The sequence below is a fragment of the Schistocerca gregaria genome, chromosome X, assembly GCF_023897955.1.
Source record: "Schistocerca gregaria isolate iqSchGreg1 chromosome X, iqSchGreg1.2, whole genome shotgun sequence".
Lineage (NCBI taxonomy): Eukaryota > Metazoa > Arthropoda > Insecta > Orthoptera > Acrididae > Schistocerca > Schistocerca gregaria.
Genome location: NC_064931.1, coordinates 119194625 through 119221939, shown reverse-complemented (window position 1 = coordinate 119221939; position 27315 = coordinate 119194625). Strand labels below are relative to the sequence as shown.

Here is a 27315-nt window from a genome sequence, read left to right as displayed (position 1 = left end):
CTCTCAATAAATATGTCCTTTCTCGACGGGAATATGCTCAACCTACGAGGGCAGGTTGTGACGTACGGACGACGACATACGGAAATCTGTGTCTGATTCTTGCACGGATAGCCGAAGTTGAGCCGGCACGGTAGCTCAGCATGTTCGGTCAGAAGGTTAGCAGTCCTTTGTAATAAAAAAAAAACTGAGTTAATCGATGAACATCAAACTTAAAAGGGTGTCTTGCGACGTCCGCCCCGAGCAGATACAAAGAACAAAATCAGATTAAAAAAAAAAAAAAAGTTGTTAAGGCGACCGCTGGCGTAAAGCGGGAAATCTGGGTCGAGTCCCGGTCCGGCACAAATTTTCATTGTCGTCATTCCAGTATACAGCCAATGCTGGTTCATATTCACGTCTGCGAATACATTTCCTACAAAGAATATTTTGTTTGTAATTAGCCGCATACTCAAAATATGCAACTCTATCGTAAAGTTTTCGAGTATATTGTGCAGTGGCTCCGGCTGTCGTGACTGGCTAATCGCAGAACGTCATCACCTAATCAGACTCTTGCACGTTAGAGAGCCTGCATACAGAGAGAGTAGCCATAGGTGAAGTTGCCCGTGATTGGTTGATTAGCTTTGGCAGAAAAATGCCGCCAAACGTCTCTCGCGCTTCCTAGGTTCGCCGTGCTTTTGAGCTGAATTGAAGTTCAGAGGACTTTTGGAAACGATGAAAAGGTATTTGAATTATTGAGAGACTTGGTATGCGTTGTGCATGCATATTCGATTTAGTCGTTTTTAGTACGTAATTAGCGTTTGCGATCTTAAATACGAGTTGAAATATTGAAGCGTTTTGTGATGAAGTCGGTAGGCCTACACGTTTGCAGTAAACACGTTAGTAATTGTACAGTATTGTTTTTGACATATGTAATTCGTTCTGCAGATGTTCGTGAACGATGCTAGGTTGTGCTGCATTTGGTTGTTCCAATAGACGCGATGAAGATAGGCGAAAGCAGTGGGCTGACATAAATCAAAGAGGAGCCTCGTGGAAACCAACCAAGTACTCTTATCTATGCGAAGTAAGTCGTTTTTGCTTTTTACTGCATATAAAACAACTTTGCAATATACATAGTTAAATTTGAAAACAGACCTGTAAATTGGCTGTGTGAAAATTATTATAACACATTATTCTTATAAACAAAGGCATTTAACGAATGATTTCGCCATATTGTCTTGTGCTTTTGATTCGGTTAATGTGTGCTCCACTACTGGCCATTCAAAAGTCCCGCCCGCATTTTGGCACAAAAATGGCCGCCGTATCGTCCGATTGGTCACTCTCCCCCTATACAGGCTCTCTATTGCACGTGACAATGCTGCGACACCTAGCGGGCTGCTTGCGAAGTTGAGAATGTAACACTATTTACTGAGCACAGGAGGAGACCAATACAGTGCACGTGAATTGTTGGTTGCTCGCTGAAACTGCAGTCATTTGTTACAATTTACATTTTCTCGTCATATCCCAGATTTCTCTATTTGTCTCCATTTCAAAATGCCCTTCTGGGAGTCGGTATTTTTTTTAAGTGCGTGTAACACATTTGTCATTCTTTGTTAGTTTAAACTAAGCGTACCTTCCTCTAATGCCCGTGGATGGAAACACTGTAAGCTGCTGGAGACAGGCAGCGACAGACATAAAGCGAGATTGGCTAAGATAGGTTATCAGGCAGATAGCGGGCAGGTGACGGCCAGCGAGCAGTAGAAAGCGAGCGGGCGCGCAAGAAAGTCGTCGCAGCCGAGTGGAACATCGGCCGTCGCTTGCCCGCGCGGTGCCAGCACTGTTCTCAGCTGTCTTCATGCGTTAGCACCGAAGCTGTCGAAGCCTTCCACAAGTGATTGTCTGTCGGGTGAGTGCGCTTTCTCTCTCTCTAAGCACAGCAGTATGGCGCTGCTGCTGGATTTATAAAAATGACATCTCTACCCAATCCACACTATTTGTTATCAAATCGAGCGGGTTTTGGTATAACTGGAAGCCAATAATTCAACTTAACTACGGGGAAAATGAAATTGCAATGTACAGAACTCCCTTCTCCTCGCCTGAAACCGTAATCGGATGTGGCTCTAGGTCTGTTACTGTCGTTCGTTCTAATATGCGTTATATAGTCACGATTATCCACTTCTCTCACAAACAGCATATAACCTGGGCATTATTCACTTATCTCTTCATAATTTATTGCGAATGCTTCACCTTTAGTTTTTAACTGTTATAAATGTATTATGATTTATTCTATAACGTGCACATTTCACAGGGACAAGAATTTCCAGTCCCAGATCAAAATTATTGTCACGTTTTGTCAGTTGTAATAACCAGAGAAAATGAATTTAGAACATACGCGATGTAAATGAAAAAGTTGCTGATAAATGTAACTTCCTGATATTTAAATCCATTTTCCTAGGTACATATTGTGGTAGCTGCGTAGAAGCAGAGCAGGAACTAACATTTTGCGCTGTTATGCACAGACCGAATTCAAGTGCGCTTCCTTTTTTCTCTATTTGGGTAGGGCGTGAGCCATTCCATACCACCAAAAATTGATATATTGTTCACAAAATTTAAAATTTCCATTAGAATATATATCCCATGGAATATTTGACGCCGGCCGGTGTGGCCGAGCGGTTCTACGCGCTACAGTCTGGAACCGTGCTGCTGCTACGGTCACAGGTTCGAGTCCTGCCTGGACATGGATGTGTGTGACGTCGTTAGGTTAGTTAGGTTTAAGTAGTTCTAAGTCTAGGGGACTGATGACCTCAGATGTTTAGTCCCATAGTGCTTAGAACCATTTTTTTTGAATATTTGTCCCATGGAACTGAAAGCGGAAAACTATTTTTAAATGGGCTTAAGAGTACCTATGTTGCATATTCTACTTCACATATAAAAACCTTCCTAAGATTACGTATTCTAAACCTAATATACCACACATTTTCACAAAATTAGCACTTGCATGTGAGGTCTATGCGATACTCTCGCCCTCCAAAAGCAATTACCCAAAACCGTGGGTCAAATTACGCAGCAGAACCAAAATAAAGAATTTGATGGATGTTGTAACATACCGTATCTGATAAAGTGTCATGTTTAAAATTATATTCTTCCATAAAATGTTTGTATCGCTTCGTGCTACTTCAATTCTGTTTGAGGTTTTGATGACATTTCATTACTATGGTGTTTATTATCATTTGACATTCAATGTTATCATTTACAGTAGGAAATAATATGCAAACAATCGAAATCTAAGAGTTAATATTGTCACGTTTAGTCTCAACTATCCGGGAATTTCTCCACTGTACATGTCCTTGCAAGTACCACAGCTTTCTGTATGAACGTTTAGACTTCTGTTGGTATTTCCAGTTTCCTTGGAGCTTCATACAGAGTGTGTGGTGTGACCCCATTGCTTGAAACTAATGTCGATATAGTATGATCACGTTAACGACCTATTATCTGTGTACAGGCTCTAGAAACTCCGTATACTTACTGTACTTTCTCCTAATACTGTGGTTCTTTTGCAGTGCACTCCAAATAGTTTTCTGTCAACATTAATTGACCTTGTACAGCCAGCAAGAAAACCTCGATCACTGCAAAAATGTTTCCGAAATTCAACCAGTAGTACGATCCTTCTGCGTCGCTCTTTCGTTGTTGATTTCTTTATCATGTCGTCGATGTAAAAGACTTGTTTACCACGTATTCATTTGCTTGCTATCACTACAGACGTTTCGAGGTTCTGGCTGGATGAGATGCGATGATGTTGAATTATCTGTCTGATATTTCGCGTTGTGCAATGTTGCCGAAACTTGTTATTTCTGTTATTGTTTTAAGCTTACAAGGAAATTAGATTGTCGAGGAACTAAAGCAGCTTGGTCTTGTTGAACGATCCATCCATCATCCGCCTGAAGGGATTTAGACAAATAATGGAAAATCCCGAAATAGGTGGAATTGGCAGAGACATGAAACCAGGCACTCTCAAACACAAGTCCAGCACTTTAAATGCTGTGCTTATTTTCCTTATTACAATTTTTGACCGGTCGAGATCAGTTTCGTTAGTTATAGTATTACTTCGTTAGACAGAACATTACCTCGCTGAACAAGGATAGAGAAAGAAATGTCGGTGGTCTCGCAGAAAGATGACTTAGCGGGAAAACAATATGGAAAAGCACTCGTAAAATATGCTACGTTGGCTTACTGGATTCGAAGTTCTCTCTTGCTGAGAACAGTTTCGTTATTTTACAACTGAGTCACTTTGTTCGGACACTTGCTACACCAACAAAAAGCAGACTTCACATCCTGGGCAACATTTTTACACAATTGTAATCTCTTCGATGAAGGTACTGCAGTGGTATGTCATTTACATCATTACGGATGGAAAGGATACTCAGAATTGTGGGTAACTTTGGTCTCAAACTCACTGTAGTTGGCTCGTGCCTCATACCACTTTAGCAATCACATTATAGTTGTGGAAAAACAAGATGAATTACTTCCTACAGAACCTTGACCAAGATGCAAAAGATGCAAAACAGAACAGTTTAACCAAAAAAGGCTCATTGGTCTCTGAGAGCTTCTTTTACCTTTACAAGCACAAAGGGTTCTACGATATGATGTTGAGCATTGTGTTATCTACTTTACGTCAGCTGAATTTGCTTTGTACAAGACGCCTCGCAAAGTAAGCCGCGCACACAGAGTACAGATAACGTGCGTTACTTTCCTTTAACGGATGAAGCTTCACAGCCATTACAAAGACAATAAAAAGTTTCATCAGACCACCATTATTCCTTTGAATGTCCCAGAAATTAGTTTTGATGGGTGCCTAGAAGAGCAAGATACTCGTGGCGTTGTATCCATTTGATGATTTTAATTAATTAATTCGGTTGTAACGTGCCGTGAGCGGTTTTATGAAAAATTATTTCTCCAAGATACTGTCGCCTATGTCATATCGAGCTTAAAAGTTTCATCTTCTATAAATCGCAATCTAAATCTGACAATATCGTCGGCCAAGTAAATTGCGCCGTGTAATATAAGTAAATATTTTCTAGATAAAGACATTAAAGTTACAGGTTCAGTGAAACAGGGTGTCAAATAACATTATTAGATTAAATAACAACCTCCCACAGTTCCCGAATTAATACAGATATGTTGCTAAGAAGTAACGCTTATGATAGTTTCACTTTGATTGACTGGCCCAAAGGTTTCGTAAACGAAGGAAGTTTGACTCTGTTCTGCACCTGCAATTTTCTCCTCATGCAGAAGCATGTTAAGTAGTTATCTCCCAGACTGGTGAACTACTAACCATATGCACACTAACAAAGTAACTAAGAGGCACTACAATGCCTCTAAACTCGACGTAGTTTACTAATTGTCTTTCACATTATCTTTAACAACAATTTCTGCGTCTGTTCCTCTGTCTGCTGCAGGTAGTAACTGCATGACCATTCAAAACCCAGGCCCATACAATAAAAATTGTGCTATACATATACAGACGTTTAGTCTGTTTCTTCCCCTCGTATGACATGTTAGAGTAAACAGTTCCTAAAAGCTTTCAGAAAGGGCGCTGAGACAGATCCAGCGAGCTGTTACTAAGGAAAGGGGAAGTCAAACTCAAGCAGGCGACAATCGGGAATGCAGACCTGTACGGCGATCGAACGAATACAAACTAAAAAAGATGCATTTATCATTTCACCCTTACCAATACAGCTATGATATGAAAAGAAAAGCAGCGTTCCCCATTATCCTCATTGCACTGTTTACGTATCTGCTATTTTTTTTAAGATTCTCAAATTTATTCATCAACTCGGATGGACGTTTTAAATTAGTAAGCTCTGATGTGTTGTGTCTCGACAGCACCCTTCCTAAAAGAGCTATGCACAGACCAGCTGGTGCTCTTCCTTCCGGTAAAGTATCGTAAGCCGTCTACAACTGAACAGCACTTCTCTAGTAAAATCCTGTTGTATTTTATCAGTTTGTGCTGGTGCTCTTAGTTCTTCTTCCCGCAAACTGCCTTATGTCACTTTTCATTTTGCCTTTAAGAACATTAATTCTTTATTGCAACCGAATGAAGAACATTCAAATTTGTCACTCCTCCATTGCAAGCAGGATCTGCACAGGGATAGAACTTTTCCTGCAATGCTTACGTTTTAATGGGCGAATTGTGCGAACTTTTTGTCACATTAACTACAATGCTTTCCTAAAATATTTAATAAGTTTCTCATTAACACAGCGGCTAAAGTTATTATTACATATAATCTTTCTTACATAATCGTTTTGGCGCTATCGGTTCCATATGACCAGCTTATCATTTATTTTTGATTTGCGACATTTAAACGAAAGTTACAAATCGTATTATATCTCGGGAGGAAAAATTTCTATCACAAATTTTTCCATATGTTAACATTCTGTCTTTCGTTCGCCTACTCCTAACGAAGAAAACGGCTTTTGCTGCTATTCGTTTAGTTCTAGCATCTGTTTAGATCATTGAAACGAAAAAAAACACACATGCTAATCGAATGGGCCTTCACTTAAGTAGTGCATCATTATCAGTATTCTAGGTGGTTTGTGGCATCATGTATTTAGTAACGGAAATCTGTAGGGTACTGAAAATCTAAATTTGCAACGAGTGTCCCAGCAACCGCCGAAAGTGATGTAGCGCATCGACGAGAAACGTGAATCTGGGTGGAAAACTACGAGGGGCATTGAATGAGTAATGCAACACATTTTTTTTCTGAAAGCAGGTTGCTTTTATTTAGAATTCCAGCACCATATGATTCCTCACTCTTTTGGCTACAAAACCCTGTTTTTAAACATAATCTCCGTTCAAGGCCACCCTATTGTGAGAGCCTGTATGCCCGCGTGGTACCACTCTACTGGCCTACGTCGAAACCAATGTCCTGTTGAATCAATAGCCTCGCCACCATCCACGTACTGCTTCACGCGGAGTGCATCCTTCACTGTGCCAAACTGCGTGGAGCCTTGCGTTATGCCGGCCGTGGTGGGCAAGTGGTTCTAGGCGCTACAGCCTGGAACCGCGCAACTGCTACGGTCGCAGGTTCGAATCCTGCCTCGGGCATGGATGTGTGCGATGTCCTTAGGTTAGTTAGGTTTAAGTAGTTCTAAGTTCTAGGGGCCTGATGACCTCAGAAGTTAAGTCCCATAGTGCTCCGAGCCATTTGAACCATTTTGAACCTTGCGTTGTCGTGGAGAAGGTGACGCTTGTCTCAATTTTTGTGACGACGAACGGGCTGGAGTACAACAGTGCGTGAGTCACAGCTGTGTGTTGCCAGCCGGCACGCCTGAGATCGGACAAGTTTGTGCGACCTTGTTGAGATGACACACGCCTCACCCAACGACTCACCGTGCTTTTGTAAACTGCCAGGCGGTAGACATTCTGCAAGCGCCTATGAATATCTGCGATGCTTTGGTTTTTCTCTAAAAGAAAAGCAATAACAGCTCTCTACTTGTAACACACCTCCGTGCCAGATGCCATTTTGTAGACTACGTATGCCGCAGCCATCTGTCGGAACTTCATGAAACTATAGGGGCTGATGACCCACAACAAATCCCGTATTTTTTCAACCAAAATTGGCCGAGTAAAAAAATGTGTTGCGTCACTTATTAAACGCCCCTCGTAAATATGCACTCTTAGTAGTTGCAAAGAAGTAATTCAAATACCTTTAATAATTTTAGAGTAACTAAGCACACAATGGCCACAAAACTGAAGAATAGATGATTTAAATTATTTTTACCTTTTTGTGTTGCATACATCGATATAGCCATCTTCTGTTGGAAATTTATTAAACTTTATCATTTTTCGACTTCATACATATAGTGACTTAAATAATAAAGTAATAGTATGATGATGTGATGCTCTCCCTACGTAGTGTTACAGCGTCATACAGAGTGTGTTTTGGCTCTAGAAAAGCATTATCTCATAATATCGACCTAACGAATCACTCATAATCTGATAAACCTTGTAGCCTATCCACGGCTTCGTTCTCCTAGTTCAACATTTCCGATTCTTACGCGTAATTAGCTAGCAGTTGAAACATCAAAACACAAAGAAGATAGGTAATACGAGGCGCATCCGGAAAGTAGGTACCCGATGTTATTTCCTTTAAAGTAGACGTATTTAGCAGGAATACTGCGCATGCGCAACAGATCCATGACGTGACGTGCCGGCCGGAGAGGTCACACCTGGTGCCACTACCGAATGACGTCTGTTATTCGTTCTCACTCCGCTTGCGAGGTTCGATCAGTGATAAGGCACAAAACGTAACGCCCATCGAGATTCATCGTCAGCACTATCAGATCTCCTGTCAGAACTTCATGAGCAAACAGGTGGTGCGTCGCTGGTGTAAGCTTTTTCCCAAAGATCGTCAAAGTATCCATGATGAAGAGCGCAGCGAGCGACTATCCTTCATCAATGATCACCTTGTTGACCTAGTGCGGCAGCGTATCCTGGAGAACGGTCGCTTCACGATTATGGAGCGCAGCAGCCATTTTACGCAGATATCGCGATCCTTTGTTGCATGAAATTGTCACTAAGCACCTGTTCAAGAAACTGTGTGCCAGGGGGGTACCGAAAAATCTGACACCCCAGCACAAAATGAAGCGCTTTGGAGCAGCACTAACGTTTCTGCAGCGGTATCATGATGACGGCGACGAGAGCCACGACAGGATCCTCAAAGGCGACGAGACACAGATTTCTCACTTGACTCCGGAAATCAAGCAGCAGTCAATGCATTGGTGTCACAGTGTATCTGGGGTCAAGACGAAATTCAAAGAGACTGTGTCGGTCCAAAAAGTAATGCGCACGGTGTTCTGGGATAGGAAGAGTATTCTGCTCATTGACTTCCTGCACAGAGGTGAAACACTGAACGTTCAGCGTTGCTGTGAAACGGTGCGGAAACTGCAACGTGCCATTCAGAATAAGAAGTGTGGAATGCCTTCACAGGTGTTGTGATGCTCCATGACAATGCTCATTCCCGTCCAGCGTGGCGCACAGCAACTGTCTTGCAAAAGTTCATCTGGGAGCTGTTTGATCATCCAGCATACAGTCCTAATCTTACACCTCCGGCCAGCGTTTTGACAATGACGAAGAGATGAAGACGACTGTCATACGTAGGTTCCATTTACAGACGGCAGAATTCTGCAAAACAGGAATACAAAAGTTGATCCCAGATTATGACAAGAACCACTATTCTTTTAGTGACTATGTCGAAAAATAGCTCCAACATTGGGGTACCTGTTGCCAGCAAAGTTTTTTATGTAACTACACTCCTGGAAATGGAAAGAAAGAACACATTGACACCGGTGTGTCAGACCCACCATACTTGCTCCTGACACTGCGACAGGGCTGTACAAGCAATGATCACACGCACGGCACAGCGGACACACCAGGAACAGCGGTGTTGGCCGTCGAATGGCGCTAGCCGCGCAGCATTTGTGCACCGCCGCCGTCAGTGTCAGCCAGTTTGCCGTGACATACGGAGCTCCATCGCAGTCTTTAACACTGGTAGCATGCCGCAACAGCGTGGACGTGAACCGTATGTGCAGTTGACGGACTTTGAGCGAGGGCGTATAGTGGGCATGCGGGAGGCCGGGTGGACGTACCGCCGAATTGCTCAACACGTGGGGCGTGAGGTCTCCACAGTACATCGATGTTGTCGCCAGTGGTCGGCGGAAGGTGCACGTGCCCGTCGACCTGGGACCGGACCGCAGCGACGCACGGATGCACGCCAAGAGCGTAGGATCCTACGCAGTGCCGTAGGGGACCGCACCGCCACTTCCCAACAAATTAGGGACACTGTTGCTCCTGGGGTATCGGCGACGACCATTCGCAACCGTCTCCATGAAGCTGGGCTACGGTCCCGCACACCGTTAGGCCGTCTTCCGCTCACGCCCCAACATCGTGCAGCCCGCCTCCAGTGGTGTCGCGACAGGCGTGAATGGAGGGACGAATGGAGACGTGTCGTCTTCAGCGATGAGAGTCGCTTCTGCCTTGGTGCCAATGATGGTCGTATGCGTGTTTGGCGCCGTGCAGGTGAGCGCCACAATCAGGACTGCATACGACCGAGGCACACAGGGCCAACACCCGGCATCATGGCCGTACACCTCTGGTGATCGTCGAGGGGAGACTGAATAGTGCACGGTACATCCAAACCGTCATCGAACCCATCGTTCTACCATTCCTAGACCGGCAGGGGGAACTTGCTGTTCCAACAGGACAATGCACGTCCGCATGTATCCCGTGCCACCCAACGTGCTCTAGAAGGTGTAAGTCAACTACCCTGGCCAGCAAGATCTCCGGATCTGTCCCCCATTGAGCATGTTTGGTACTGGATGAAGCGTCGTCTCACGCGGTCTGCACGTCCAGCACGAACGCTGGTCCAACTGAGGCGCCAGGTGGAAATGGCATGGCAAGCCGTTCCACAGGATTACATCCAGCATCTCTACGATCGTCTCCATGGGAGAATAGCAGCCTGCATTGCTGCGAAAGGTGGATATACACTGTACTAGTGCCGACATTGTGCATGCTCTGTTGCCTGTGTCTATGTGCCTGTGGTTCTGTCAGTGTGATCATGTGATGTATCTGACCCCAGGAATGTGTCAATAAAGTTTCCCCTTCCTGGGACAATGAATTCACGGTGTTCTTATTTCAATTTCCAGGAGTGTATGTTGTCTTTATTTTAAAGAAGTAGGGAAGCTAAATTCCTGGATACGTCTCGTACAAGGAAAGACTGAGTATTCACGTGACATACCTACAAGTTGAAGAGTGACAGCTGGCCGGGGTGGCCGAGCGGTTCTAGGCGCTACGGTCACAGGTTCAAATCGAGCCTCGGGCATGGATATGTGTGATGTCCTTAGGTTAGTTAGGTTTAAGTAGTTCTAAGGGACTGATGACCTCAGCAGTTAAGTCCCGTAATGCTCAGAGTCCTTTGAACCATTTCTGAAGCGTGACATGATCACACTGAGGTATATAGCGATCCAAAGTTTAAAAAATTGTGGAATTGAAAACAGTCTTAATCTCAGATTTTTTCTTTATTATATGACCGGGTTCGAGCCATGAATTCATCATCAGATATGTCTGTCTTCCTAAACTAGTAAACAAAACATAAAAAAACTTTTAGCCAAGGTAGACAACCTCTGATGTCCTAAAGACACGACAAAATTGTGATACAACACAGCTGACCTCTGTCAGCATATTCTGTTTACAACTGCACAGTCATGGACTGTGCGGCTGGTCCCGGCGGAGGTTCGAGTCCTCCCTCGGGCATGGGTGTGTGTGTTTGTCCTTTAAGTAGTGTGTAAGCTTAAGGACTGATGACCTTAGCAGTTAAGTCCCATAAGATTTCATAGACATTTGAACATTTTGCAACTGCAGTGCAAGTAACTGACAGGGCTTGTCTACTAGGTATCGCTTCCCGCACCGACAATTTCAACCTAGCAGCCAAGCTCTTTCTGTTGCTTCCATTGCAGATATGTACACAGTATAGTAGTTTATCGCAGTTTTATTATGTTTTGAAGGTGGCAGTCTCGGCTAAAAGCTTTTTATGTTTTGGTTTCTAATTTGAGAACAAAGACGCATCTTGTAGATCGAAACTGGTCATAAAATAAAGAAACAAATTAGCATCAAAGACTGCTCTCAGCTCAAGTTATCTGCGTTACCATCTATCAAACTTCACTGGCATATCTAGCAGAGGAGATATCCATTAGTAGCTAAGTCAGGAGGTGAGTGATCTCTCACAGATTTGTTTAGCCAGCTCATGAAAGACAAAGAAGCAATCAACAAATTCTGGTGCGAGGCACTACAAGAAAGGCGTCGTGCAACGCAAAGAGGCAAATTCCGAGAGCCCACGTTCGAGTGCGAATCACAAACCATGTTGATTCAAAATAGAAGTTGGTTCAAATGGCTCTGAGCACTATGGGACTTAACATCTGAGTTCATCAGTCCTCTAGAACTTAGAACTACGTAAACCCAACTAACCTAAGGACATCACACACATCAATGCCCGAGGCAGGATTCGAATTTGCGACCGCAGCGGTAGCGCGGTTCCAGACTGAAGCGCTTAGAACCGCTCGTCCACACCAGCCGGCGAAATAGAAGTGAATGGGATTTAAATCTGTCTAGTCATCCCGACTCAGACGAAATTTACTGCGGCCGAATGTTTCCTTCTTTATCCTTTTGCAGCTCTACTTATTAACCAGTAAAGCAATTTCCCTGGCTGGCACCTAAACGATTTTAAACTCTATTTCTCTATTATCTACATATTATACTGTTTATTGTCACTGGTTGCCCTTCCCGTTGGCAAATCCCATTTAACCATAATAATAATGATAATAATAATTATAATAACAACTAGTGTGAGATAAGTATCTCATTATAAAGAAAACACCACACCATAGAAAGGCGATATTTATGTCACAAATTTTCGCCATTGTCATAAAAATGATAAATGTTTCAGTTCGTAACATCTTCATTATTGGCACAGACTCAAAATCTGGTGAAACAGTTACTAACGGATTTATCCGCCGAAACCGATTTTTACTCTCTAAGCTGCCCGCCAATACTAAATTGGTAATCCCTTGATGCCTCAGAATATGCCCTACCAACCGATCACTTCTTCTAGTCGAGTTGTGCCACAAATTTCTCTTCTCTCCAATTCTATTCAATATCTGCTCATTAGTTATGTATTTCTTATTGTTGCAATATCGTAAATAAGGTGTTGGTTCCCTCAGGGATGTAGTGAAAAATTTGTCGTGTTCGTTTCAGTGAGCGCGATACCGGATGCCAGAGAAGGGAAAGATGGCAGACGACGAGTACGGGTACGAGCACCGCGACCCGCGCCTGCTGCAGAGCATCGAGTCGAGCCAGACGCTGCCGCAGGACGACGAGGCCGACGCCAGCGCCAATGCCAACGCGGACAGCGGAAGCGTGCGCTCCGACGCAGATGCGGACGCCACAGATGGCCTCTCCGCTTCCGGGCAGCGGCTGTCGTTCAGTTCGAGCACGGGCTCCACCGGCGCCGCACCGGACGACGACGACAGGCGCAGCTCGTTCGGCTCCGACCTGGGTGCGGCGACGCAGAAGCAGCAGCAAGAGCGCAAGGCGCGCCCGACCCCGCCGACGCTCTCTCAGCGCAGCCGCAAGAAGATGTCCGCCGCCGCCAGCGACGCCGACGACGCCACCGTCAAGGAGGAGGACCTCCCGCAGAAGTTCCAGGTGAAGTACCTGGGCTTCCGCGACGCCAGCGGGCTCTGGGGCATCAAGCACACGCGCAAGCCGGTGGACGCGCTCGTGGCGGCCGCCAAGTCGCTCAAACAGGGCACCGTGCTGCCCATAGTCAACGTCACCGTCTCTATCGACGGGCTCACCATCACCGCCGACAAGAAGCACGACGACGTCATCGGGTTCTTCCCGGTGGACACCATCTCGTACGGCGTGCAGGACTTGGTGTACACGCGCGTCTTCTCCATGATAGTGGTGCGCGAGGTGACCGACAGCAAGTCGCAGCACCCGTTCGAGTGCCACGCTTTCGTCTGCGACAGCCGGTTCGGCGCCCGCAAGATCACGTACGCCCTCGCGGCCGCCTTCCAGGCGTACAGCCGGAGCGCTAAGGGCCAAGGCAAGGTGCCGCAGAAGCGCTTCGCCATCGACCTGCGAGTGCCGGAGCAGATTGTCGAAGTCGATCAGGAGATGCCCGACTCCGAAGCGTAAGCTGCATATTACTTTCTCGTGAGGCCACTACGGCATCAGCACCTCAGAAACAATCTCCGATGCTACTATCGTACTTCTATGGTGGTGGAAAAGTGTGTATGGCGGGCATTACTGTGGAACCTTCCCCACTCTCACCCGGTTCCCACAGTATGCCAAATCAGCCGTGTGATTCGTTTCTCCAGTATAGTTTTGAGAGAAGACTGAATTAAATCATTTACATGGACAGTCTTTTCTAATTGCTGTGCTTTAGTTATTGGAGACCCATCAAGACTAGTCTCAAATCGAACATATTCTCTGTTTTTCTATACCCCCCTCCCTATTTTCTTTTGTTTTACTTTACTTGAAGAAAGGTGATTACAAGTTATATGTGCATCTTTCTTTGGCGAATTGAAATTAGTAGCAGCACCAGAGGTTTCGGGCAGCCATTTCTACTCGGTAGATGCGAAACATGTAATTCAGTGCAATCAGTACATCGCAGAACTTAAAAAGCTTCATTTGTAAATATCAGTAAACTCTGGACCGCAATGTTGGTGTTACGTAGTTTCACGTATAAAATTCGGTTTTATGGTGACTCCATTACTTGTACAGCCAAGCAGTGTAGTGTCCATTGTAAAATTTAGTATGTCAACTACTTCAGAAATATATTCACATGAAAACAGCCCCCCCCCTAATAAATTTTAATACCTACACGACATTCATAATTTTAGCGCTAAATGTATGTCGTGCTTCCATACGAGATACATAGTCTGGAACCTTTAAAAAATTCAACAAACTTCTTCAGATATTTTTAAATTTCTGCACTCAGCGATACATAGAATCATGTGATATGACACTGCCGTAATATGTTTGTGACAAGACTCGAACTAGAAAGATACAATATTACAGTTTGTTCAGATGCTCTGCTCTTGATAACGAGTGTTGTATACAGCTACTGTCGAAGGCACGACACACGTTATCAGAACATCGTGTCGCTGATATAGGGCTTATACAACGGTCCCACAGTCTGTAACTTTACACGTGACTTTTACTGACTGCACTTGAACTAAACAAATACATCTTGTTGTAGCAATAATTTAGGTGTGCGGAGCGCGAAGATTTGAACTGTGAAATTGTTTAAAATTATCGTGAGTAGGCTATTTTACGTATCTTTTCATTACGAAGCAGATCATACTAATACCTATCAGTATGTGTAAAGTTAACTTCACAAAATATATGTGTTCCTAAAATTTATGTACTTGCAAACAAAAACTTATTTAACATTATCGCTGCACCATGGACGTTCAGTGAAGATGCTGACAAACTCTATAGTTTTATTTTGTTCACTATTCATTGAATGTATCCGTGAATTTCAAATAAAAAGTATATGAATGCATTGAAATAACTACATGTGATTGTGATGATGCATGATTTAGAAGGATAATTTTGATACAGGGTACATGATGTGGAAAGACGAATACGCGGTGGATCGGAGACAGGGATACGATAAACAGAACCTTAAAAAGTTTTAAAGGTGATGTTAATAATTATTACTGTTTTTAAAACTTTTCTTAGGCGTCTGTCTACAGCTGTTAAGTATTTTGAAAAAATCATATTTGCGCCAACAGTTTTACATATAGATATTTCTTATATACCGGTTTCAGTTATAAAAACTATCTTCACAGGAAAAAAGTAGTATACATTGACGTATATTGCTTTCTCCTATGATGATGGTTATTACAACTGAAATCGATAGAGAATAAATATACAGTTGTACAGCTGATGGCGCTAATACGCTTTTATTGTTTTTTTATTTAATTCTTATATTTATTACTTCTTCGACATCAGCTAGACTAATGAAGTGATTATCCTCGTATGCTGTTTTAGCGTTTCCTAAATGCCTAATTATGTGCTTATTAAAATTCTACATTTTTTCCACTCGTTTACCTCTTCCCTATCGCTGATTCCCTCCCTGACCTCTGAAACGAAACTGAACGGTAATTTTTATTTTGCATACAGCGTATACACGACTCATCATAATCATATGGAACACGACAACTTGTCGTTCAAGTACACCGCTGCATGTCGAGTACTGCCGGGTAAGTATACTAAAGGGAGGAGAATGCTTTAATTTGGTAACGGTAGTAAAACAATTTTGCTCTATGTTTTATACTAATTTCCACTTGACAATTTCATTTGCGAGGTAAAGTAAATTGTCGAGTACGAATAAATTTTGATCACCCTGCATAGACCTTTTTCTCTCTATAAGACGCTTATGCTGCTATATAAGTGGCCAAACATTTTTGTAGCAGGTTTGTTCATCTTTATGTGAAACTAATAATGCTTTATTGAACGTAACGTTAGACATTTTTATCTCTAATACTGCATTTGCGTTCACCACTGTCCCTTTCAGACTGGGTTACTAGAGGCAAATTTCATAACACAATAAATATACTACACACACATACACACACACACACACACACACACACACACACACACATACACACCGAATGTTTACAAATGTTTGTCAGTATTCATTATATGTTTGCTCCCCGCTTTTGTGCCGCAGCTGTCTTGTATAAGAAATAAGTTACTCAGTGTATTATTCCTGATACTTTTCTCAGTTCAAACAGGCAGTTTTTTTTAAATTACTAATTTATTTGTCTTGAAACTGACAATGGCAGGTTGTGGAAAGTTAATGAGCTTTGATTTTCGAGAGGGTTTTAAGTAAGTATCACCCATTCTAAACTGTCATCAATACATTTAGTCTCTGTGTGTGTGTGTGTGTGTGTGTGTGTGTGTGTGTGTGTGTGTGTGTGTGTCTGTGTGTGTGTGTTTTGGCTTGTTTATTTGTGTCCCTTGGTGTATAGTATCCGTGAGTGCCTCTTTGCGTCTGTCAGTGTATCTATATCCATGGGTGATCTTTACCTGTCTTTGTGTATGTGTAAATGTGTGTGCTGTTCAAATTTAAGGAAGAATACAGGTATGGGATAGCGCTGAAAGTACCTTCCAAAACTCCTTTTTCTGGTTTTCTCTCTTACTGTTTATTTACCAGCAGTACGCAGAAGAAAAAGTCGCTTGTTAAGTATGAAATTTTAAAATATTTGACTAAATGTATTGATGACAGTTTAGAATGGGTGATACTTACTTAAAACCCTCTCGAAAATCGAAGCTCATTAACTTTCCGCAACCTTCCATTGTCAGTTTCAAGACAAATAAATTAGTAATTTAAGAAAAACTGCCTGTTTGAACTGAGGAAAGCATCTGGAATAATACACTGAGTAACTTATTTCTTATAAAAGACGCCTGCGGCACAAAAGCTGGGAGCAAACATATAATGAATACTGACAAACATTTGTAAACATTCGGTGTGTGTGTGTGTGTGTGTTACACACCCAGCTTAGCGGCATTCAAGCACCCAGCGCAGCGACATTCAAGCACCCAGTAACAACTTAAGTCCTATTATCAGCCGCTATGGATTGAAGAATTCCTGACAAATTGCAGAAAACTATCTGGACTGCCTACATTAATTTATTAATTATTGTAGAAAACGAAGTAAACAAATCGCCCACTACACTAATAGATCCACCTACTGTAATGTCTTCAGCCGTCCGCTGTGGATGAACGGTTCTAGGCGCTTCAGTCCGGAAACGCACGACTGCTACGGTCGCAGGTTCGAATCCTGTCTCGGGCATCGATGTGTGTGATGTCCTTAGGTTAGTTAGGTTTAAGTAGTTCTAAGATCTAGGGGACTGATGACCTCAGATGTTAAGTCCCATAGTGCTCAGAGCGTTTTTATTTTTGTAATGTCTTCTCGCTCACTTTTCTTGTTTGTGGCTTGCGCTACGTACGAATGAAAGTTGCTTGCTAAACGTACTGTTATTACCAGAGTGCGTGACTACATCTTCTCAAAATTTTTGGAAAAAATTGGAGCAATAAAACGGTGCGTTACATGATCTATAACTTTATCATGCTTGAAAAGAGGCTTAGTAATGAAGCAGCTTAATAGACAGAAGTAGCCATAGACGACTAACGTGAAAACAAAAATCTCTAACCAGCAAAACTGAAAAATCTTTCATATTGCACTGGACATTATGTTAAACTCATACAAGCTTTTAATTTTTCCACCTTCGAATCATATAAAGGACCACAATTAATTATGTGAAATCGTGCGACATTTCTTTTTCTTTTGAACTAGTTGAGTTAATTTTTCTATATCACACAGCCATTCATAAGCCGGGTAAAAAATGAAAATCAGAGTATTAACTGACTTTCCACAAAATTCCAGAGCCATTTGCCCGTTAATTTGTTGTAAAATTATGGAATACATTTTACGCTACACCAGAAAAAATTAAAATAAACAAATGTACCTCTGATAAAAGTCTCTGATAGGTATAAAAGTCTCAAATGTTGTCACACGGCCCAATTCTGTACATTGCTTTGTGTAGTAATTATACCTTTGGTGAAGATGTTGTGCAAAATGGTAATCATGATAAGACATTGGACAGGTTCTTGTGATGCGTGGGTATCAAATCACCGTTTGGTATCCCGAGTTAACTGAGTTAACTTCATTCCGGTTTTCCTAAATTGTTTCACATGAATGCCAAGATGGTTCCTCTGTGATTTTTCTGTCATTGTGCAGTAATGTAACACGTAAAGAGGGCATTAATATCCGAGACGGGACAAAAACCCAAGCCCTCCGCATTCCAAGATAGCAGCACTGGCCTTGAGAATATGTGGGGACGATTCATTCGCTTATCTGGTCCCTGTACGTACGAGCAAGCGACAGACGCATTACTGGACATATGATATAGGGAACAGATCTTTTAAGTCTTTGGTATGCTGTTCGCCCTGACACTAGGCAAAGACGTTACTATCTTTCGCGAGTCGACAAGTTTTGTCACACTCTTAGATAGGTATAAGTACTGAATCGGATGTTCTTAGATTATCGTCTACTGACACAGGGCGAACTTATTCAGCGCTCACAACAATCCTTGTAGCTTACAAACAATATTTATTCAAGATGGTGCAACAGAAAATTCCTTGTGGCCCTGATCTGCTTTCTGCTTTCCAACTATTTCTCGTATTCAAATAACAAATAAATCAGTTCTGTGCTTTCGCTCCTGCAGCTTCCACCACAGTGAGTTCACAGATTATATTTTAAACCAGGAATGATTCGTCGTTTAAACCTAAGATCAAGATATATTGAATATGGTGCTGGCATCTTACGGCAGACGTACAGGAAAGTTTGCGACAAAGCTGTCTCACCACACATTTTCGTATAAACCCTGTTTTACAAAGTGCCGCCCCTCTAGGAAACGCAGACGTAGAACGTCCAGCAGTGCTATTTCTTTTTGGTGGCCACTTTTGTCGAAATAACGTTTCAAAATTATTAAGTATGTTATAGCCCTTACATATTGCACTGAAAGTGATTATAGCCAGATGCGGAGCTCCTTCATTACCATGCATCATCAAAGGCTCTGATAATTTATCACAGCTTTCTCTTCCTCCTGTTTTTATCTAGTTACTTGATAGTATCGGCATACTTTTGTAACAGTCATCAGAGATTTAACTTTTTCGGCCTTTGCCATCATCATGTCAACAGTTTTTGTTAAACATGTAATATATTTGTGTATTTCTTCTTTGAGCATCAACATAGTCTGGGTTCAGTATGTTCTTCGAAGGCGAAATCAAAATTCTCTAAGATCCGAGACATCGAACCGACTAATAAATTAAGATTCAACGTAACTATTTCGTTACTCCACGAGATAAGTCACCGTGCTGTTTTGCTCCGACAATTATACTGTACCAATGAGACAAACTTTTGGTTTAAAAACGTGATTGTGAATACTTCATGAATATATTATGAGTTGCACAAAATATGGAAACACCGCAACAAATGCATGTTTGAAGATAAAAGTAGAAGCTACCCAAGCCTGCAGGATATCTTTGAGTACGAACGGCGCCTGTGCAATGTCCTCAATACGTTGCAAGTGTCAATCGTGATCAGAAAAATGCTCTGTGTAGTTGTGAATGCATTACGTCGGACCTAAGTGAATTCGAACGTGGACAAACTATTGGTGCCCGTATGGTGGGTGGTTCCACAAACAGGATAGCCGAAGTGTTTGGTGTCTCACGAGGCATCGCAAAGAAGATTTATACAGCGTACAGGAAAATCGCAAAATCATCATCCGCTAGGTCGCAACGCGAAAGAAAGTGAGAGTCGAGTAATCATGACGGCCACTCATTGAAGAGGATTGTGACGAAAAATTGTCGGCCCAACTGGCCGAGCGGTTCTAGGCGCTACTGTCTGGAACCGCGCGACCGCTACGGTCGTAGGTTCGAATCCTGCCTCGGGCATGGATGTGTGTGATGTCCTTAGGTTAGTTAGGTTTAAGTACCCAAGTTCTAGAGGGCACCATACAGTACCTGCAATTATCTATTCCTAGGCGACTGGAAGCTGTTTCGAATGCCAGCGGTTTACCCACAACGTATTAGGCATGGTAATGTTGGTGGTGTTTCCATATTTTTGTCCACTTCCTGTACTTCCAAACAATCTTCTTATTCTGTGCACAAAATGAGAACATACAGAACGATATCGCGTAGACTGTAAAGAGGAAACAGGAAATTCTACAGCGTTGACAAAAAGCTGGACTTCGACTTGTGGTCGTTATCGTTTAGCAGAAACACTTAATGCGGTCTTCCCAGACATTACGACATTAGCTGCATTATCAATAAATCTTGATAGCAATGGTTACATATCTGAGAATCGATGTCCGCAACATTACACACCTTTGTCTCGTCAAACGTGTAGTATTATCTCGTGGGGTTCGATGCCAAGTTTTACCGAGAGAACTACTTCTCTGTTATGTTGCTCTTGTGGTCTTTAGTCCACAGACTGGTCAGACTCAGCAGCTCTCCGTCCTAGTCTATCTTGTACGAGCCTTTTTATCTCAGCATAACTACCGCAACCTACAACCATCTAAACCTGCTTATTATATTCAAGCACTGGCCTCCGTGTACAATTTTTACCCCATACTACCTTCCACTACCAAACTGATAATCTGTGATGCCTCAGGATATGTACTATCAACCGATCTTTTCTTTCAGCATCATCATCATCATCATTTAAGACTGATTATGCCTTTCAGCGTTCAGTCTGGAGCATAGCCCCCTTATAAAATTCCTCCATGTTCCCCTATTCAGTGCTAACATTGGTGCCTCTTCTGATGTTAAACCTATTACTTCAAAATCATTCTTAACCGAATCCAGGTACCTTCTCCTTGGTCTGTCCCGACTCCTCCTACCCTCTACTGCTGAACCCATGAGTCTCTTGGGTAACCTTGCTTCTCCCATGCGTGTTAGATGACCCCACCATCTAAGCCTGTTCGCCCTGACTGCTACATCTATAGAGTTCATTCCCAGTTTTTCTTTGATATCTTCATTGTGGACACCCTACTGCCATTGTTCCCATCTACTAGTACCTGCAATCATCCTAGCTACTTTCATATCCGTAACCTCAACCTTGTTGATAAGGTAACCTGAATCCACCCAGCTTTCGCTCCCATACAACAAAGTTGGTCGAAAGATTGAACGGTGCACAGATAACTTAGTCTTGGTACTGACTTCCTTCTTGCAGAAGAGAGTAGATCGTAGCTGAGCGCTCACTGCATTGGCTTTGCTACACCTTGCTTCCAGTTCTTTCACTACGTTGCCATCCTGTGAGAATATGCCTCCTAAGTACTTGAAACCGTCCACCTGTTCTAACTTTGTTCCTCCTATTTGGCACTCAATCCGTTTATATTTCTTTCCCACTGACATTACTTTCGTTTTGGAGATGCTAATCTTCATACCATAGTCCTTACAATTCTGATCTAGCTCTGAAATATTACTCTGCAAACTTTCAATCGAATCTGCCATCACAACTAAGTCATCCCCATATGCAAGACTGCTTATTTTGTGTTCACATATCTTAGTCTCACCCAGGCAGTCTATTGTTTTCAACATATGATCCATAAATAATATGAACAATAGTGGAGACAGGTTGCAGCCTTGTCTTACCCCTGAAACTACTCTGAACCATGAACTCAATTTACCGTCAACTCTAACTGCTGCCTGACTATCCATTAAAGACCTTTAATTGCTTGCAAAAGCATGCCTCCTATTCCATAATCTCGTAGAACAGACAATAACTTCCTCCTAGAAACCCGGTCATATGCCTTTTGTAGATCTATAAAGATAGATACAATTCCCGGTTCCACTCATAACACTTCTCCATTATTTGCCGTAAGCTAAAGATCTGGTCCTGACAACCTCTAAGAGGCCTAAACCCACACTGATTTTCATCCAATTGGTCCTCAACTAATACTCGGACTTTCCTTTCAACAATACCTGAGAAGATTTTACCCACAACGCTGATTAAGGAAATAACTCTGTAGTTTTCTGTTTCCATGTTTAAAGATTGGTGTGATTACTGCTTTTGTCCAGTCTGACGGAATCTGTCCCGACTTCCAGGCCATTTCAGTTATCCTGTGTAGCCATTTAAGACCTGCCATTCCACTGTATTTGATGAGTTCTGACTTAATTTTATCCACCCCAGCTGCTTTATTGCACTGCAATCTATTGACCATTTTCTCCGCTTCCTCAAGTGTGATCCTATTTCCATCATCATTCCTATCCCATTCTACCTCGAAATCTGAAATATTACTGATCGTATTTTCACCTACATTGAGCAACTCTTCAAAATATTCCCTCCATCTGCCCAAGGCATCCACAGGATTCACCAGTAGTTTTCCTGACCTGTCCAAAATACTTGTCATTTCCTTCTTACCTCCCGTTCGAAGACTGCTAATTACACTCCAGAATGGTTTTCCAGCAGCTTGACCCATAGTCTCCAACCTGTTTCCAAAGTCTTCCAAAGATTTCTTCTTGGATGCTGCAATTATCTGTTTGGCTTTGTTTCTTTCTTCAACAAAACGTTCTCTGTCTACCTGAGTTCTAGTATGTAGCCATTTTTGATACGCCTTCTTTTTCCTTTTACAGGCTTCCTTGACTGTGTCATTCCACCATGCTGTTTGCTTCATCCTACTTTTACACACTACTGTTCCAAGGCATTCTTTAGCCCCTTCTAGTACTGTGTCCCTGTAGCTTGTCCATTCCTTTTCCAATGGCTGTAATTGACTACATTCAACTAACTGGTACCTTTCTGAGATCGCTGTCATGTACTTGTGCCTGATTTCCTTATCCTGAAGTTTCTCCACTCTTATCCTCCTACATATGGACCTGACCTCCTGCACTTTCGGTCTCACAATCCCAATTTCACTGCAGATTAAATAATGATCAGTGTCATCAAAGAATCCTCTGAATACACATGTATCCCTCACAGCCTTCCTGAATTCCTGATCTGTTATTATATAGTTAATGACAGATCTGGTTCCCCTGCCTTCCCAAGTATACCGGTGAATGTTCTTATGTTTAAAAAAGGAGTTTGTGATTACTAAGCCCATACTGGCACAGAAATCCAGGAGTTGTTTCCCGTTCCTTTTGGCCTCCATATCCTCTCCAAATTTACCCATAACCTTTTCATACTCTTCTGTTCGATTTCCAATCCTAGCATTAAAATCCCCCATGAGCAGAACACTGTCCTTGTCCTTTACTCTAACAACTACATCACTGAGTGCCTCATAAAAACTATCCATCTTATCTTGATCTGTCCCTTCACAATGCGAATATACTGACACAATCCTAATTTTCTTGCTAGACACTGTAAAATCTATCCACATCAGTCGTTCGTTTACATACCTTATTGCAACTACGCTGGGTTCCATTTCTTACCTGATTTAAAGCCCTACACCCCATTGTGCTATTCCTGCTTTGACTCCTGACAGGTAGATCTTGTATTCTCCCACTTCCTCTTCTTTCTCACCCCTTACCCGAATGTCACTAACAGCTAAAACGTCCAGCCCCATCTTACTTGCAGCCTCTGCCTGCTCTACCTTCTTCCCTGAGTAACCCCCATTGATATTAATAGCTCCCCATCTCATTACCATTTGTTTGCGAAGTCGTATCTTAGGAGTCCCTGGTTTGTCAGTTAGAGGTGGGACTCCGTCACCTCCAAAGGTCCGAGGCATTTTGCTCTGATTGTTGCCTGTATCATATTTAAAGTACCAGGGAAGCAGGTTGCTAGCCTTACTTGCCCCGAGTCCCATTGGGTTTTACCCCTAACGGTTGGGGGACTAACCGGTGGATTTGGTAGTCTTTGCCGTATGACCACAAAGGTGACCACGACTCAGAATATGTCCGAGATGCCCAGCCTTCTTTCAAAGTAACTGGTATCCCGACTGTCAGGACCACTTACTTGGCCACTCATACGTAGCCCGTGGTTCATGAACTAGGACATGACTACAGGAACCCACACCATGAACCACGATCTTTTCTTTTAGTCAAGGTATTCCGTACATTTTCCCCTCGATTCGCTTCAGTACCTCTTCATTTGTTATTGGATCTAATTGTGTAATTCTCAGAATTTTTCTATAATACACCATTTCAAATCTACTCTCTTCTTGTCCAAATTACCTATCGTCCACGTTTCACTTCCATACGGGCTACACTCCAAACAAATACCCTCACAAAATATTTCTTAACTGTTAAATTTATATTAGATGCTAATAAATTCCTCTTTTCCATAAATGCTTTTCTTGTTGTTGTTAGTCTGTATTTTATATTTTCCATACTTCTACCATCATCAGTTATTTTCTTACCCAAATAACAAATCCATCTACAACTTTCAGTGTTTCATTTCCTATCTAACTCGCTCAGTACCGCCCGATTTAATTCAACTACATTCCATTACATTGGTTTTACTTTAATTAGTGGTCATTATATAATCACTTTTCGAGGCAATATTCACTCTGCTGAACTGCTCTTCCAACCTCATAGACAATGCTGACAGAACTATACGGCATTGTCAAACCTGTAAGTTTTTGTTTCTTATAACCGAATTTTAATTCCCTTTCCAAACTTCTCCTTCGTTTCCTTCACAGTTACGCATTGTACAGACTGAATAACATCGGGGATAGACTACAACCCTATCTTACTCCCTTCTCAACTATGGTTTCCCTTCCATCTCCTTCGACTCTTATAATTATCGTCTAGTAACAACAAATAATCTTTCGCTTCCTTTATTTTATGCTTTATACAATCCAGATTTCAAAGAGTATAGTCCATTTACCATTACCAAAACCTTTGTCTATTGTTGTTGTTGTCTTCAGTCCTTCTGAATCTGCTTAGTGTATTCATCTCTTGGTATCCCTCTACGATTTTTACCCTCCACGCTGCCCTCGAATGCTAAATTTGTGATCCCTTGATGCCTCAGAACATGTCCTAGCAACCGGTCCGTTCTTCTTGTCAAGTTGTGCCACAAACTCCTCTTCTCCCCAATTCTATTCAATACCTCCTCATTACTTATGTGATCTACCCATCTAATCTTCAGCATTCTTCTGTAGCACCACATTTCGAAAGCTTCTATTCTCTTCTTGTCCAAACTATTTACCGTCCATGTTTCACTTCCATACATGGCTACACTCCATACAAATACTTTCAGAAACGACTTCCTGACACTTAAATCAATACTCAATGTTAACAAATTTCTCTTCTTCATAAACGCTTATCTTCCCATTGACAGTATACATATTATATCCTCTCTACTTCGACCATCATCAGTTATTTTGCTCCCCAAATAGCAAAACTCCTTTACTACTTTAAGTGTCTCATTTCGTAATCTAATTCCCTCAGCATCACCCAACTTAATTCGACTACATTCCATTATCCTCGTTTTGCTTTTGTTGATGTTTGTCTTATATACTCCCTTCAAGACACTGTCCATTCCGTTCAACTGCTCTTCCAAGTCCTTTGCTGTCTCTGACAGAATTACAATGTCATCTGCGAACCTCAACGTTTTTATTTCTTCTCCATGGACTTTAATTCCTACTCCGAATTTTTCCTTTGTTTCCTTTACTGCTTGCTCAATATACAGGTTGAATAACATCGGGGGACAGGCTACAATCCTGTCTCACTCCCTTCCCAACCACTGCTTCCCTTTCAAGCCCCTCCACTGTTATAACTGCCATCTGGTTTCTGTACAAATTGGAGATAGCCTTTCGCTCCCTGTATTTTACCCCTACCACCTTTAGAATTTGAAAGTGAGTATTCCAGTCAACATTGTCAAAAACTTTCTCTAAGTCTACAAATGCTAGAAATGTAGGTTTGCCTACCCTTAATCTATTTTCTAAGATAAGTAGTAGGGTTAGTATTGCCTCACGTGTTCCAACATTTCTGCGGAATCCAAACTGATCTTCCCCGAGGTAGGCTTCAACCAGTTTTTCCATTCGTCTGTAAATAATTCGCGTTAGTATTTTGCTGCTGTGACTTATTAAACTGATAGTTCGGTAATTTTCACATCTGTCAACACCTGCTTTCTTTGGGATTGGAATTATTATATTCTTCTTGAAGTCTGGGCTATTTCCCCTGTCTCATACATCTTGCTCACCAGATGGTAGAGTTTTGTCAGGACTGGCTCTCCCAAGGCCGTCAGTAGTTCTAATAGAATGTTGTCTACTCCCGGGGCCTTGTTTCGACTCAGGTCTTTCAGTGCTCTGTCAAACTCTTCATGCAGTATCGCATCTCCCATTTCTTCTTCATCTACATCCTCTTCCAGTTCCATAATATTGTCCTCAAGTACATCGCCCTTGTGTGGACCCTCTATATACAACTTCCACCTTTGTGCTTTCCCTTCTTTGCTTAGAACTTGGTATCCATCTGAGCTCTTGATATTCATACAAGTGGATCTCTTTTCTCCAAAGGTCTCTTTAATTTTCCTGTAGGCAGCATCTATCTTACCCCTAGTGAAATAAACCTCTACATCCTTATATTTGTCATCTAGCCATCCCTGCTTAGCCATTTTGCACTTCCTGTCGATCTCATTTTTGAAGCGTTTCTATTCCCTTTTGCCTGCTTCATTTACCGCGTTTTTATATTTTCTCCTTTCATCAATTAAATTCAATATTTCTTCTGTTACTCAAGGATTTCTACTAGCCCTCGTCTTTTTACCTACTTCATCCTCTGCTGGCTTCACTACTTCATCCCTCAGAGCTACCCATTCTTCTTCTACTGTATTTCTTTCCCCCATTCCTGTCAATTGTTCCCTTATGCTCTCCCTGAAACTCTGTACAACCTCTGGTTTAATCAGTTTATCCAGGTCCCAACTCCTTAATTTCCCACCTTTTTGCAGTTTCTTCAGTTTTAATCTACAGTTCATAACCAATAGATTGTGGTCAGAGTCCACATCTGCCCCTGGAAATGTCTTACAATTTAAAACGTGGTTCCTAAATCTCTGTCTTACCATTATATAATCTATCTGATACCTTCTAGTATCTCCAGGATTCTTCCATGTATACAACCTCCTTTTATGATTCTTGAACCAAGTGTTAGCTATGGTTAACGGCTTCCACTTTCATTTCTCTCCCCCAATCCATATTCATCCACTATGTTTCCTTCTCTCCCTTTTCCTACTATCGAATTCCAATCACCCATGACTATTAAATTTTCGTCTC

At 42.2% G+C, this 27315-nt stretch overlaps 2 protein-coding genes across 2 annotated transcripts in view; one reads left to right on the top strand and one right to left on the bottom strand.

Annotated features, from left to right (window-relative positions):
* LOC126297401 (ras-related protein Rab-31) overlaps positions 1-27315 on the bottom strand; it is a 443067-nt gene that overhangs the window by 38575 nt on the left and 377177 nt on the right. The gene's annotated exons all lie outside the window — the stretch shown is intronic.
* On the top strand, positions 1717-15107 carry LOC126297400 (uncharacterized). Its single transcript, XM_049988159.1, has 2 exons — positions 1717-1879; positions 12782-15107. The coding sequence occupies exon 2, from the start codon at positions 12797-12799 to the stop codon at positions 13724-13726; it is 930 nt and encodes a 309-aa protein (XP_049844116.1). The 5' UTR covers positions 1717-1879; positions 12782-12796; the 3' UTR covers positions 13727-15107.

Bases quoted from the DNA above. Each gene is read 5' to 3' on its own strand.
- LOC126297400 (XM_049988159.1), top strand. From the start codon at position 12,797: ATGCCAGAGAAGGGAAAGATGGCAGACGACGAGTACGGGTACGAGCAC.